This window comes from Odocoileus virginianus, chromosome 7 (genome assembly GCF_023699985.2).
Source record: "Odocoileus virginianus isolate 20LAN1187 ecotype Illinois chromosome 7, Ovbor_1.2, whole genome shotgun sequence".
NCBI lineage: Eukaryota > Metazoa > Chordata > Mammalia > Artiodactyla > Cervidae > Odocoileus > Odocoileus virginianus.
In genome coordinates, this window is record NC_069680.1 from 15,816,032 (window position 1) to 15,831,746 (window position 15,715).

At 43.4% G+C, this 15,715-nt stretch overlaps 1 protein-coding gene across 30 annotated transcripts in view; it reads left to right on the forward strand.

Moving 5' to 3' along the window:
* TCF7L2 (transcription factor 7 like 2) overlaps positions 1-15,715 on the forward strand; it is a 199,438-nt gene that overhangs the window by 74,474 nt on the left and 109,249 nt on the right. For all 30 annotated transcript variants that reach the window (XM_070470178.1, XM_070470176.1, XM_070470181.1 and 27 more), the window contains one exon: positions 3,837-3,938. In XM_070470178.1, the coding sequence (XP_070326279.1) occupies positions 3,837-3,938 (102 nt within the window). The remainder of the gene's footprint in view (positions 1-3,836; positions 3,939-15,715) is intronic.

The window sequence follows — 15,715 nt, forward strand, 5'->3', positions numbered from 1 at the left end:
ACTGGAGGTAGCTTTTGATTTCGAAGACCTTCCCCATTTGCCTTTGCTCTTCCTTTTTTTATTGGGGAGGGTGGAGGAGGAGAAATTAGAGCTGTGTACCTTTTTCTTTTTTTTTTGCTGACAATTCAACAAGCCTTTAAACCACCTTGATTCCTTTCAGGCCATTGGTGGTGTGTATATATATTCAAGACTTTGCCCACAAGTCCAAAGCTTAACTTAAGCTCCCTGAGATATGTCATAAAATGTGATTAGGGTGTGGGGGGACGGGCGGGAAACTCTAATGGGCCATGACCAGAACATTATTATTAAACAAAGGATGAAATGCTTAAGCCAAGATGGCCCTATTTACTTATTTATTTATTTTTACAAAATGAAAGTCGAGTAGACTCCATTTCAACAGTTTTCAATGCAGGAATTCCCACAGCCCCGTTTGATTGCAGTTTGTTGAAAAGTTTAATGTTTTTGTAGGCAATTCATAATTTCCACGTTGAGCAGCCCAAAAGGAAGGGAGCCTGGAGCCCAGTGTTGTTTTTATAGTGGGATGGTGGGAACTTTTTTTTTCCCTTCCCCAAAAGGATATAAAACCGAAGTTGAACTGTTGGGAAAACGTGGCGTGGTGATCCAGCCCTTCCGTCAGTCTGAGATGAGTCCCCCTTCAGGCCTTCCTTTAGGACCCAACAGAATAGAATTTCCTGCTGCTTCATGTCTCCAGGAAGGAAAAGATTTTCCTCGAGGCTATAATAGTACCTAATTTCCTTTTTCTTCTCTTTATTTATTTATTTTCCCTATTAATAAGGACCAATTGTAGAAGATGAAGGAACCTGGGAAACCCATCACTTTTGCAGGAGGTTAATAACTTCCTTTAAAAACTCCTGGCTTAATACTTGTTTCCCCAAAAGGAACCTCGTCAGCCTGAGTGCCAGTCAAGGCCCAGGGGATGGGCACAGCCTTGTGGGGACCCAGCCGTTCTGTGGGATCGAGTTACAGCGGGATGGAGAGGTTGGGGCTGTCACTGCATAGTGGCTACGAGTCGGCGGGACCTGGGCTGTCTTCCCCACCATCTGGATCTGGTTAGCTCTCTCTGGGCAGCAGGGCCGAGTCTCATTTCCTCCAACCAGTAATGTTATATAGGCAGTGATCCTGGGCTGCCCTAACATAATTGAAAATTATGTGTATTGTAGGCTCGGAGCGCTGAAATGTAGGCTCATAAAAATATGTGGTGCAGGTAGCCTGCGGAGATTGGACGTGGCTCACAATGAAGCTTTTATGTAAAGTAAGAATTATAAGTCTCCGTATTAATATTGCATTATGGGTATGATCATTCTTGGGTGGGGTCCTTAGGGCTGGCCTGTCACCTCCAACAAAGCCTACATTTCCTCAATCTGGGGAGCTGGTATTTGGATACAATCAGATCAGTTTTTGCAGATGGCCAGAAACTCATCTGTGAATCCAGCCCTCTCGACTGAGGGCAGAGGGAGGTGGAGGTGTGTGGCGACTTGGCTTGGCATTTTTCTTCACAGGCTTTTTATGTGATGAAGAGGTGAGTGTTGGCGGATGTCCATTTCGGTTGGCCTCAAGGAAATGACTCTATTGAGTGGTTTTGACCAATGAGGCCCATATATTTATGTGGCAAGTGAGAATGGGAAGAAGTAAGGGTGAGACCAGGCAGAAGAGACTCCCATAGCCCGCTGGCTCGGGTTATAGGCCTGAGGGAGACCATGGAAACATTTACTTCAGTGGCTCTTAATTTGGGATGATGTTGCTTCCGGACAAATGTTTGGAAATGGTTTAATTAAAAGGGTCACTGGGTGGGGTGTGCCTGCTGACATTTCCTGTCTGGGGGCCCAGAATCCTAGAAGTTCCTTGGTGCTTGGGGCAGCCCCTCACCACTTCAGTAATAGATGAGAAACCGGAAGGTCTTGTGGTGAGTTACCAGAACTAGTAACCAAATTTCCTCACCACAGGAGGCTTCTAGGTGAAAGGTCTGAAGTGGCAGAAGTCGCTCTAACTCCGTCTAGATCTCGGCCGGGTAAATGACAACTCAGTTTGGCAGGTAGCTCCCAGGTTAGGTCTTCCAGCTTTAGGTATCACCAAATTTGGTTTTAACTTGCTGGAACAGTCATGTATTTGAGGAACCCATGGAAAAGCTTGTGGGTAGTTTTGGCTCTTAGCATCCCATGTGGGAGTGGAGCAAACCCTCTTTCTTTCTGGACTTCCCTTTGCTGTCCCTTTTTCTTCCTGTCTGAGTCCTTCTGACTTGACAAGACCTCCTCTGTTCAGTCTTCCTCACCTCAGTCTCTTTCCTCAGAAATGCACCTTCCCTCCTGGCATTCCCTGGCCACCTTCCCCACGTCCCTGTCAGAGTCTCGCCACGTTCTGTCCTGATTTGCCTGTGGTGAGTTGGCCCCCTCACGTGTGCCTCGGTTCTCTGAGGAAACACATGATGCTTCGCAGGAAGTCTGCATGAGACAAGCTTTAATCTGCATTCCTTAAGTAAAAGTTTCTATAGAATTAGTAATAAAACCAGCCTCTGGAATGATCAAGATGGCGCCTTCACCAGTTGACCTTTGGAGGTACAAAGGGTAGTGTTGACGTCCTTGTTAAAAATCTTAGCATCGTGTCTTTAAGTTTTGCTTGTTTGTGAAGTGAAACTGATATAAAGTCACCAACAAAAGTCAGATGCCTGCAAGTTGCTTACGTGTGTGTTAAATATCTCTGTGACTAGACAGGCTGCCTCCCTCCCCCATATACATGATGGGGAGCTGGATCAAGGGATTGTTCTCTGAAAGGTGAGGTGTCACTTTGGACAGAAGCAGTGCTCTTGCTCTAATGTCATATGTTCATTTTGTATCTCAGAGAAGGATAGAGAAGGACCCATTTGGTGTATACCTTTGTTTTTCTCCATGTGGTAAGGCGTGTGTTATTTATGAATTTCTATGACCTTTTGTGAATGTAGAAATTGCATTGCACCCTGTCTGTGTGTCTCTTAATGGAGAAATACTTTTTGTCTTACAAGCTTTGGAATTGGATGAGGAATTCCATGCTCACCTTACTCGAGTAACTTCTAGTAAAGGACAGCTGCACATATATACTCAGCTTTCTTGAAGGTGAAGGATGATGACATTTTAGAAATGAAGGTTGTTGAAAGAGCAGATTTGGAATTGATGGTCTCCTTGGGCACGTCTGTTGGCTTCGCAGGTGACGCTAGTAGTAAAGAACCTGCCTACCAACATAGGAGACATAAGAGACTCGGGTTCGATCCCTGGGTCAGGAAGATCTGTTGGAGTAGGAAATGGCACCCCCACACCAGTATTCTTGCCTGGAAAATTCCATTCCATGGGCAGAAGAGCCCGGAAGGCTACACAGACCATGGGGTTACAAAGAGTTGCAAACAACGAAATGACTGAGTAGGGTATCCATGACTTGAGATTTCATTAGCTTTGTTTCTTTAGAAGAGAGGTCTCTCTTCTCTTCTCCCCTCTCCCCTCTCCCCTCTCCCTTACTGGTGTCCTCCAGATGAGGTAGTATCAGTGATTCTACCTGAGCCCATGTAGTTTGAATACAAAGACAGAACTGACTGCTAATGACATTGATGCTCCACGCATGTACCTGTTGAACATGAACTCCAAGGAAGAACCTGTCAGCGTTGCATGACTTTCTGTTGTCGTTGCCCCTCTGATTTGCTTGCTTTCACGTTTTTTGGTGTCTTTATTTGCACATTTTTAAGTTTTGCATTTTCTGATCTGTGTGTCATGTATCCTAAAGCTCTTGGGGTAGCTGTTTCACATTTCTTTTCTAAATTCATTTTCCATGTTCGTTTTGTTTGCTATCCCCAGTATCTTCAGATGAAATGGCCACTACTTGATGTCCAGGCGGGGACCCTCCAGAGCAGACAAGCCCTCAAGGATGCTCGCTCTCCGTCGCCAGCCCACATCGTTGTAAGTGACCTTGCAGAGATGTTTGCTTCTTTTATGGTGGGGAGGTAAAATGTTCTTTTGTTGATAACAGACCTTGTTTATCAGTTTCTCTTTTGTTAAAAATAGTTTTTTGGGGGCATATTCTTGGATATGGTTTGTATCTAGAAGGCACTTGTTATTTTGCTATTGGACCTTAATGATTGGTATCTACCTGGAAATGTTTCCACTACCCTTTTCACCTAGTATTGGGTTAGAATCTAGTTTTGTGGGTTCCAGTTAATAGGGCACAATCACCATGGTGTGGGGAAGATTGGAAATGGTATTAAAGCAACTAAAAAAATGTACCCAAATGTTTGCTGAAAAAGTCCTTTAGGGGAGGTGAGTTGCAGAGTAGAGAATTAGGAAACTCAAAAGGGAAATCCCGAATTTAAGACTTTCCAATCTTATTCCCCTCATCCCCTCCCCTCAACACACTCACCAATTTATCCTAATTATTGGAAAGGAATAATCTAGACTAACATCAGAAAGATTTCATCTGGGCTGGTTGATTGGAAATGCAGAGCACAAATGAACTTGGAAAGGCTTAAATTAAATTTGATGTGTACATCCCTGGCTGTGAAAGTGTGTGGGTTTAACACAGAAAACATTTGTACTACTAAGAGACTACAACATGAAGTATGTGTCTACATATATTTTTAATGCACTTTCTCAGGATTTTGTAGACTCTGAAAGTGGAGTTTATAAATTAACCTCTTGAGAAGATAACTCGGCCTTATTAGAATATTTTCTTCTATATATTCCTATCATGAGCTGGACTTCATACTTTTGAAATAATTAATGGAAGATATATTTTTATAATGAATTCACGACAGGTAGAATTATGCAAAGCATGAAACAATTCATGTATATTTTATTTAAGTATCACAAAATGTTATCCATTAATATATTTTGCCTCTGTGTTACTTTTAATTTCTAAAAATGGCAAAATAATTTTCTTAAGTAGAAAAATCTTAAGATACATTGTGTCAAATTTCAGGCTAACTGCCTCCTTATTTTGTAGCTTGTTATAATTGAGCATATATTATTTAATGAGTTTTCCCTCTTATATGAATATTAAATATATATATGTATGTATGTATGTATAGCTCACAAAATAATTGATTTCTGTAAAACCACTTCTTTGAGTCATCGTTTGTGAAAAGGTCTTATGAATTCTTATATTATAAATGAGGCACATAGAAAGAAGGTTGACATTTCCCAGAAGCTTCCTCCTTCCTCCAGTCCCTCGATAAAACAGATGCTCATAATCACTCATGCTCTTACAATGCTGAGATTTCAGGGCTTGAAGTAACCTTAGATCAGCTAGGTCCTACCTGCTCTCAGAAAAGGAAACGGGTCCAGAGATGCCTTAAGTGAATTGCCCAACGTCACACGCTGTGTTAGCGGCCAGAGTGGGAACTGGGCCCAGTTCTCAGCTCTCTTTTTGGGGCCCAGTGGACTGTTCCCTCCTAAGGGAGTCAAAAGTAACTCTCTGTGACTTGTTCTGTTTTGCTTTCTCTAAATTGGCTCACTGTCAAAGACAGTGTCATAGGCATAAAGAAGTTGTTGGCTTGGGGTTCTCATGTAGGTTTCTCCCGGAAAAATGAATGCCATGAAAAAAAAAACACCATATTTTAACAATACACAAAGATTGTTTTACAAGTCCTTGAGGGTACAGTGAGGAAGCCAGTGTGTTTCACTCTTCCTGCCTCCCTGAATTTCCCAATGGGAGTCTAGGTTTGAAATTTATTTTTCTGCTTTTGGAAGTGCTGGGCAGATGTCACCCATTTCGTTTTGGGGGTGGGGTGCGAAGTGTAGGAAAGGGACGCTATCTTTAAAGTCTCTTGGAGGTGTGTCTCTCTTTGAGTCTGGAGAGAAGACGCATTTCTTAGAAGTGGTCCAGAGGGGCCGCAGCCCCGTGGTGGGTGTGACCTGGAGGTCCACGTGTTGTCCCCGTGCAGGAGTGGGGTCTGTCCTTTAGGAGAGAGGTCAATGATTGCCCTTCTTCCCTCTGTCCCTCTGACTCCCCAGATCCCATAGGAGCAGTTGCTACAACTTAGGCCCTAGGCACTTTGTTTTCACGTGTATGAGTTAACAGTCCGAGGAGCTGGTAAAACATTTTTGCAGAGCCGATGTGGATTTTGATGAGGGGCGCAGTGAAGGGACTTGGGTTTCTTTTTTCCTTTGCTGTGGCTTAGGAGGCATGTTGACCAAAGCAATCACTGTGGAGCCCACCCCACCCTTCTGAGGGAGACCCTTGTCGATAAAAGCCGCAGCTGGCAGCTGTAATCCGATCTTCTTTTCTCTGTTCCTGGGGGCCTAGGAGCAACACTGCATAGAGGTTATATGGTGGGCTGGTGGTGAAGAGTGGGCTTTGGGAGCTGGAGAGAGGAGAAAAGCCATGAACTTGGGTGAAAAGGAAACCAAATGAAATACTTAATGCTTGTGGCCATGGAATATTATGAGTCAGCCCTGTCATTGTGCATTTCTGCAGTCTTCACCTGACACCAGGACTGAGGAGGAAGGGGTATTGGGGTTGGGGAGGAAGTTAGTAGAAGGAGAATGGAAAGGTAGGGGGAAGGAAGTCTGAAGGTTGTTGACCTCTGGGTCACATATAGTTTTGGGGGATTGAGGAGTCGTGTACCTTGGGAGTATAAACTTATGATCACCTTTTCATTGAACGCAGGGCAGTATGTCAGCCCAAACCAGCTTGACAGGTACAGGGTGTCTGTATTTATACAGGGAACATTCTGGATTGTGGCTGATGTATCATTTGGGTCTTTGTATAGCTCAGCATTGGCCAGGAGACTCTGGTTCTCCTTCAGATTCTCTGATGAATGGCTAACTTTTCTCCAGACACTGGGCTCTTCCTTACTTTCTTGTTTTTCTTTCTCTTGAATAAAAGTTTGTCACATCACAGTGTTTCATCAGACCTGTTTCAAAATAATTGTCTGAGGATTGCTTCCTAATTTCTCTGAAATTTAGATTTATTGTAATTTCGGTGCCAGGCTGTTTCATAATTATTTCTAATGTTTTTATTTTGAAACTAGAGAAGTGTTCGTTCAGCGTTTGTTAGTAATCACTAGGGACTATAGCTATCACAGGTTGGTAGGAAAATAACTTGCCGTAGTACTCGTGGGGGTAGAATTTTCAGATGGGAATTTAAAACGTTTTGTTGGCATATTTTAATCTGATTGGATTTTTTCTCATGTGGTATGTGGGTTACCACATTGTAAAAAAAAAAAAGGATGCATAGAATGAATGTTTTAACAAGTGGAGTTCAGTTGATCGAATAATGTTTATATGAAGAAGCAAGCCCCCAAAAGTTTAGTTTCTGTAACTGATACAGCATCTTGTTTATTATAATCTGATGGCTCCTCCTCTGTGCTCAAAATAGAGTAGAAATGATCCCCCAAGGGTGATGGTTTTTAATTTTTTTTTTGACTGTTCAAAAAATAGGAATTTATACAACAGATCTGTCTCTCTCTCCCTCTCCCTTGGATTTCTCTTCTTCCTTACTCCCACAGAAATTCATGAACTTTCTAAAGTCACAAGAGCCAGGATCCTCTCCTTTCCTCAGCCTCCCCATATTCTAATGTGTAGAAGTCGCTCCTGTTTCTTTCTCTGTGGTGTTTATATTTTTAATTCCCTGCTCTTTTTTAAATGCTTTCTTCCAAAATGAGTGCCAGGCAGCTGGGCTGTGCTAAGTGGTGGTGTTTGAGTCTTGGCCAACCCACCCCCAGGGCCGCTATGAGGAGCCCCTCTCTGGACACCACCCCAGGTGTCTTTGCTATACAAAGACTTTCATTTAACTTCCTTTGTACCCAGCAAAAGAAGATTCTGTACCCAAAGTGGTGGTATTTTGGTAAAGTATGTGTCTTACAAAATGGCAAAAGGCTTCAGAAGTTCCTACCATTGTGTCTTGGGGGTTTCCTTTTGAAGTAGACGTGGAGTTTTTACCTTGGGGTGGATTTCTAGCGGTTCTGGGTCTTATGTGTTTTGTTGTGTAATGAGCACGGAGGTGTGGGATGAGAAAGCTGCCTGAGTCCCGAAGAGCCGAGCCTGCCAGACTGGAGTGTGTACTTCTTTTATTTTGTCGTTGTTACTGCTTAAATGCTGAAAGAGAGTGGGAAGGCTCTTATGAAATATAGCCTGATGGTAGGGCTTCAGACAAGGTGTCTGCTGTTTGCGTTGAGCGTTTTCAGCTCAGAGGGCATGCTGAGTCTTTCGTTGTTGTTTCTGAAGAATTTGGGAATGGGGTGCGGGGGCCCTGAGTTGCAGTTAATAACAACCAATAACTTGAAGAGCATCCTCTTTGTTATTAAGTACACACGGATGTTTTGCTGTGTTACTTGGGTTGCATTCTTCCCTGTGCTGTTGGATGCTTGGTGGCAGTTGCCATGTGGTAGGAGACTCTGTCCTGGACCCTGAGGTCAAGCAGAACTGTTGCAGCCCCTGCCTGGGTGGGAGGCTCTGTGTTGGGTGCTGTGAGGGGTTACCAGGCCTGTGAGGGTATATGATCAAGGAGCTGGGATGTCCACGGAGAAGCTGGTGAGGATTAACAGGCCAGGATTGTCCCCTGAGAAAGTGGCATTTAACATGTGATCTGAAGGATCAGCTGGAGTTGACCAGGTGAAGGTATGAGAGAAGGGATTGGAGGTGAGAAAATATTCCAGGCAGAAGATAAAACATGTATGAAGGTCCTAAAGAAAAGACAGGCTGGCTGTGAGAGAAGCAGGATGCCAGCTATGACGGCTGCTGGTCACGGGGCATGGAGACAGTGACTTGGGTAAGATACAGTGACAATTTGATGTTGCATCCCAACTGCTGTTGTGAAATCATTGAGGGTTTGGGCTTGGGTTACGCTGCCGCCAGTGGGGAAGGTGAAGTGGACAGATTTGGAGGGAGGGACCATCAGTAGAACTGAGTGTTGGATTAGATGTTGTCAGTGAGGGGAGAAAGGAGGGTCCACGGTGGGTGGGTGGAGATGCTATTCGCTGAATGGGAAATACTGGGTGGGGAGAACGTTTGGGGTGGAAGAGTTGTCTTTAGTTAAAAAATTTTTATCCCAACTTTATTGAGATACCATCAACATATAACGTTGTATACATTTGAGGTGTACAGTGTGTTGATTTGGTGCACTTATATGTTGTAAAATGACTACTTCTATTGCTAAAACTGCATCCCATTACATAAATACCATTTCTCTTTTGTGGTAAGAATATTTAAGATCTACTGTCTTCTAGGAGCTTTCAAGTATATGATATAGTATTGTTAATTATAATCATCATGCTGTACATTAGGCTTCCAGAACTTATTCCTTTTATAACTAGAAGTCTGTACTCTTTGACCAGCATCTCGCCATTTTCCCCAACCCCTGGGTCCCTGGTGGACTCTCTGTGTGGTTTTTTCTTAAGATTTCACTTGTAAGCGATACCATGAGATACTCTTCAGAGTCCCTTGGACTGCAAGGAGATCCAACCAGTCAATCCTAAAGGAAATCAGTCCTGACTATTCATTGGAAGGACTGATGCTAAAGCTGAAACTCCAATACTTAGGCTACCTGATGCGAAGAACTGACTCATTGGAAAAGACCCTGATTATGAGAAAGATTGAAGGCGGGAGGAGAAGGGGACGACAGAGGATGAGATAGTTGGATGACTGGCATCACTGACTCGATGGACATGAGCATGAGCAAGCTCCAGGAGTTGGTGATGGACAGGGAATCTTGGCGTGCTGCAGTCCGTGGGGTCGCAAAGAGTCAGACACCACTGAGCAACTGAGCTGATGCAGTGTTTGTCTTTCTCTGTCTGACTTATTCCTCTTAGTGTAATGCCTTCAGGGCCCTCCGTGTTGTCACAAATGGCAGAATTTCCTTGTTTCTTGTGGCTGAATGCTGCTCCCCTTGGTGTATGTGATAGTTTCTTTATCTGTTGATCTGTTGATGGACACGTAGCTTGTTTCCTTATCTTGGCTGTTGTGAATCACACTGCAGTGAACAGGGGAGTGCAGATGTCTCTTGGAGATCCTGTTTTTGTTTCTTTTGGATATACACCCAGAAGTGAAGTGAAGTGAAAGTTGCTCAGTCATGTCTGACTCCGTACGACCTCATGGACTATACAGTCCATGGAATTCTCCAGGCCAGAATAGTGGAGTGGGTAACCATTCCCTTCTCCAGGGGATCTTCCCAACCCAGGAATCAAACCCAGGTCTTCTGCACTGCAGGTGGATTCTTTACCAGCTGAGCCACCAGGGAAGCCCAGAAGTAGGTTTGCTGGATCATATGGTAATTCCAGTTTAAATATTTTTGAGGACTGTCCATGCTGTTTTCCATAATGGCTGCACCAATTTGCATTCCTGCTAAAATATAGAACATTCTGTTTTCCCCACATCCTAACCAAAACTTGTTATCTCTTGTCTTTTGATGACAGCTGTTCTAACAGGTATGAGGAGGTAATTCTTTGTCGTTTTGATTTATATCTCTCTGATTAGGGATATTGAGCATCTTTTTGTGTACCTATTGGTATATTTCACGTACCTTCTTTGGAAAAATGTCTCTTTAAAATTGAAGTACAGTTGAGTGAGTTGTTTTTTTTTTTGGCCACACTGCACATCTGGCAGGATCTCAGTTCCTGATCAGGGATTGAACCTAGGCCATGGTAGCGGAAGCTCCAAGTCCTAACCACTGGACCACTGGGGATTCCCCGAGTTGTCTTTTTTAGAGAGATTAAGATACCAGGTTTCCTGACCCCACAGAGCAGTGTGGCAATATGAAATGGGAGCAATTCAAACTTAATTTACAATTCAAATTTAATGGATTAAATTGACATCAAGAGTAATGTTGATTATCTATTAAATTTAGATTTCCATTTATTCAGAATGTATTTATGAAAGGGTGGAGAAGTCTCCCTTCCTCAGAATTTAGATAAGTAGCTCTAACTTGTCTTCCTCTTGGTTTTTGTGTTTACCATTGATTCAGTCACTGGCTCATATTCACGTGTCCTGCAAATATTTCGTGATTGCCCAGTCTGTGGGGGAAAAACTATTCTAGATGGAGAGAGAAAGTGGAGTCGGTGATGAATGATGACAACAATGATAGCAAATAAGGCATTGTTCCAGGTGCTTTTCAGAAATTGTATTATCCCCACTTTATAGAGGAAGAACTCAGTACAGGGAGGTGAAGTATTTGCCCAACTGTGGTAGTCAGGATGTGAAATCAGGCGGCCTAGCTCCAGAGTATGCCATCGTCTTAACTCCGCTGACCCCAGAGGTGCTGAGAAAGAGGTCAGTGGGACACAGTGCCGTGTGCAGAGTGCTGTCAGGGAAGCACCAGCTGGCCAGGGCAGGCTTGTTCACGGAGACCCGCTCGCTTCCCTGGAGAGTGGGCCATGAGCTTGGCCAGGGATTTGGTTTCTGGGTGTGGCTGCTGCAGAGAACCCACTGACACGTTCTGCGAAAGGAGGGCGGATGCTCTGGGGGCGGATGAACTTCGGGCGATGTAAGGGTGAACTGTGCTGACTTCCTAGACGCCTTCACCTGTGCTGTCTCCTCTTCTTTCACTGTATACACACTTCCCTCTCTTTTTAAAAATAAGTCCATTTCTCTGTGACCCAACCAGACTTTCTAGAATACTTAAGATGTGTTTCCTAGCAGTGGCTGAGTCAGAACTTTCCCATTTCACAGAACCACGATTAAAAGTATGTGTTTTGTCTAAGCATATAAAGCAAGCCTATGAGCCCTGCACAAATATTAGTATTTTTTTTAATAAGGAACACTATGCGGAGCTAATATTGAGAACCAGGCAACCAAGTTATCTTTGTTTTGGGGAAGAAGTGGTGGATTGGATCAGGTGTGCTTTAAAGGGAAGGAGTGGAGTAAACCCCAAGATGGTCCATAACGGTCTGTGGTTAAAAGTCCAAGCTTCCTGTCTCCTTCCAGAAAATACTCTATGGTGAGGAGTTCTGAAGTTTTGAGGTTTGGGTTCATGGTGTGGCAGCTGACCACTATGGCAATGGAAATATCTACCAAGAAGGATTGTGTAAGCTCGGTTGTATCCTCTTCAGATTAGAATCACAGAGTTTCACAATCTTCAGATCACAAGGCATATCACCCAGTGCTGTCCCTTCTGCTGTTTAATCACCGCTCAGAAGTCCCTCTGCCAGCCTTGCTGTTTTCAGGCACAGAGGTGGGACACCTGGCTATCTTCTGATGCAGACCATTTGCTTTGGTACAAGGTGGACTCAAAGGTCTGTCTCTGTATTGCACTAAAGTTTCTCTCCTCGAAGTGCTCAGACTTGATGTGTGTTTTGGTGTTCAGTTCCACTCAAGCTTCTTCCACTAACCCATCTTAAGACCAAGATGGTAGCTCTGAAACATCCTTCCCTCATCACCAGGTTTGCTCAAGACTGTCCTCCATGGTGACTCACGTCTTCGGTGACTGATCTTAAAATGTTTTAAGTGTGAAAACTACTCATTTTTGGTTGAAATAAACCTTACCTCTAAAATAAGTGACGATTATTGTTAAGTGTAGCTTTCCTCGTTCATAAAATTTATGTTCATTGTAGACACTTTGAAAAATAACCCCTAATCTTGCCAGTCTGATGTTACATTTCAAATTGTTTGGTATATTTGGTATGTTTCCTTCTAGGCTTTTCCCTCTGAGTGTATTAATATTTATATTTGTTTTTAACATTCTTGAGCCCATAGTAGTGCTCAGTATTTCCAACCTTGGATTTACTTAAAATGAAATTGCTTAAGCACGTCTTCATGTCATTAAAATTCTTAAGGATTTTTAATGACCACATAATAGGCCATACTATGATTGTGTCCCTATTTAGTTTAATCAGTGCCATACTGTTGGGTCTTTAGAGTATTTCTTTTCTGTTGTTCTAAATAAACCTGTGATGAACATCTTTGTGTGGCCCCCTCCCCTCCCCACCCCCACCCTCACCCTGTATTATTTTCTTAGGATAAATTGCTAGGAAAATAGTTACAAGAGAACAAAAGTTTAAAACATTTCTTGATATGTAGCCATAAACATCTTCCTGCTAGGTCTCAGTTTATAACCATCCTCAGAGTGTGAGAGTTAGATTTACCATGATCAGAATGATTTTATTGTCTCTGGGAAATTAAACAAAAGCAGAAGTTCAGGCTTCCTGGGAAGGATATGCCCTTACTCCATGTTGCTACAGAAAAGAGACCCAGCCAGCCCAGCCCAAGGCAACCTCCCTAAGGTTTCAAAATGAGCAAACAAAAATGATTGCTTCTTATATAGCTAGTAGGTTTTAAAGTCAGCTGATGTTATCTTGGTTGTACCGAATGATGTATATTCATTTTAGATACTTACAGAAATAATTTTTTAGCCTCCTACGATACATGAAGCACATGGGCTGTTTTTAGAGGTTTTGGAGTATACTTTTACAAACCCAAAGAATTGTAGTTTTTTACATTTTAGTAGCTCTTTTTTTGACTTTGAGAAAACTCTGGGAGATAGTGAAGGACGGGGAAGCCTGGCAGGCTGCAGTCCGTGGGGTGGCAAAGAGTCAGACATGACTTAGCAATTAAACAATAACAAAGTCGGATCTTTTTTTCTCTCTTTTGTTAATAGCACATTGTTAGGCAAAGATATTATTTATTTGATGCTGTGTATGAGCTTGTTAAGAATATCATCCTGGATTGTGTTTCTGGGAAAACATGCCTCCTTGTTAGAAATGCCATTGGTCTCCCTGTTTAAGATCAGTCCACAGGGAGTGTGGTGGAGGCTGGCAGACTCTGATCAGTTTCAACCATTTCCAAATGCTGTGACTTGTGCTCGGGCGAAAAAATCTCTGGCAGCTCTGGGCTAGTGTTTCCTGACGTTTGTGTCACTGAGTGTTAATAGGTTGCTAGGAAAAAGGTTCCCTCCTGAAAGAGGTTTAGGGAAGCTCTGGGTTATGCAGTCAGCTTCTTCAGGGCAGGTTCTTGATTCCTCTGGGTGTTTGGAAACTGCAAGAGTCCCTAAAGCAAGCTTGACTGGAGAATTCTTGGCTCTTCAGGGCCAAGATGGGTGCATATTCTGGAAAGTTGTTTTAGTTTCAGTACCTGCTCTGTTTACCCAGCGTGGGAGCCTGTTTTAAATTAACGTGGATGTACTTCGAGCTCAACTCATGGATTTGCCTATGTTTATGTTTCCAGTAAATAAAACAAAAGTGTGCATTTGGCACCAGTCCTGTTCTGCTTGCCCTTTCTTGTCTGGCTGATTCACACTATGCATGGGGCTTGCTTCTTCAACCAGATTGTAAGTTTCCTGAAGTCAAGGAACCCCATGCTTTTTATTTCTTTGCAGGTGTCTCTCTCCCCTTTTATTGTGATGCTTCATTAATTAAGCAGAAAACCAATTTCTGGTGAGGGACAGGGGTTGATTTGGTCAGGAACAAGTGTACCTTTATCGTTACCTTCATGGTGCATCATGGCAGCACCAGAGCTTGCCCACATGTCTACTTTCTAACTTGAGAATCCGCCCTAATACCTTCTGACTTGCAGCTGAGCCTGTGTCATCACCCCAGTAGCATTTATGTAAATGTGGTTCACACGGAAGCTCCAGAAGGTTGGGCTTGGAGGGTTTTGTCTCTTTCCACTCTTGTTTAAACTGACTGGTCCTGAGGAATCCTATTATAAGATGCTTGAATTTTTTAAGAGAGAGCTTGTGAAATCTAAGACTCAATGATATATTATGGGAAATGAGTATTTTCAACAATGTTGGGTATGTGGAGTGATTTTCTGATTGGCTTGTTAATGGCTTGCAAGTCAGATTTTCATTTCTTCTAATCAGTTAATAAAATTTAACACTTGGATTTCAGAATTATCCCTTGGAGTGTACTTGGGAACTAGGGAAGGAGGGACCCTATGAGGGTCTGGATGGAAAAGTTTATTATTCTGTCCATTTTGCGAGCTTAGTTGTATCCAACTCTTGGAGCCCCCACGGGCTATATCCCACCAGGCTCCTCTGTCCATGGGATTCTCCAGGCAAGAATACTGGAGTGGATTGCCATTTCCTCCTCCAGGGTAATCTTCCCAACTTATGCATCGAACCCAGGTCTCCTGCATTGGCTGGCAGATTCTTTACCGCTGAGCCACCTGAGAAGCTCAGGATGTGAGAATCCTGTGAGTGAGTGGAGTTGCTCAGGATTCCATGGGCAGAAATGACCACATTTAGAGAGTTATCCAGATTCTTTGTCTAGCCTGGGCTCTCCCCTGAGTGCCTGATTGGACTTCCATTTGGATGCCAGACAGACATGGGAGAATTAGCTTGTTCAGAATCCAGGTCTTCATTTCCACCTGCTCCCCACCACCAAGCCTGTTCCTCCCAGCGTTCACTGTCACAGTCAAGATCATCAACATTCATCAGTTGTGTGAGCCCCAAATCTTGGAGTTCATCTTTGACTCATCTTTTCTCTCATACCCCACATTCAGTCCACTAGCCTGTCCTCTGGGCTCATAATCCATCCACATAGCATATGAGCTCTGCCTTCAAAGTATCTGTGGATTCGAACAGTTTTCACCCCTCTGCCATCACCACTGAAGCCCAGGCTGCCAGTACCACTCACTAGGGTGTTGCCAGAGCACCTGCTCTGGCCTCCGCACTTCCCACCTTTGTCAGTCACTTCCTGTCTTACTTCCTTGGTCCCTGTGCTGTGTTCCCATATTCGAGATGGCCTTGAACATCCTAAAACAGATCGTGTCATGTACTTTTACTGAAAATCTGGAGAATAGATTTTGTC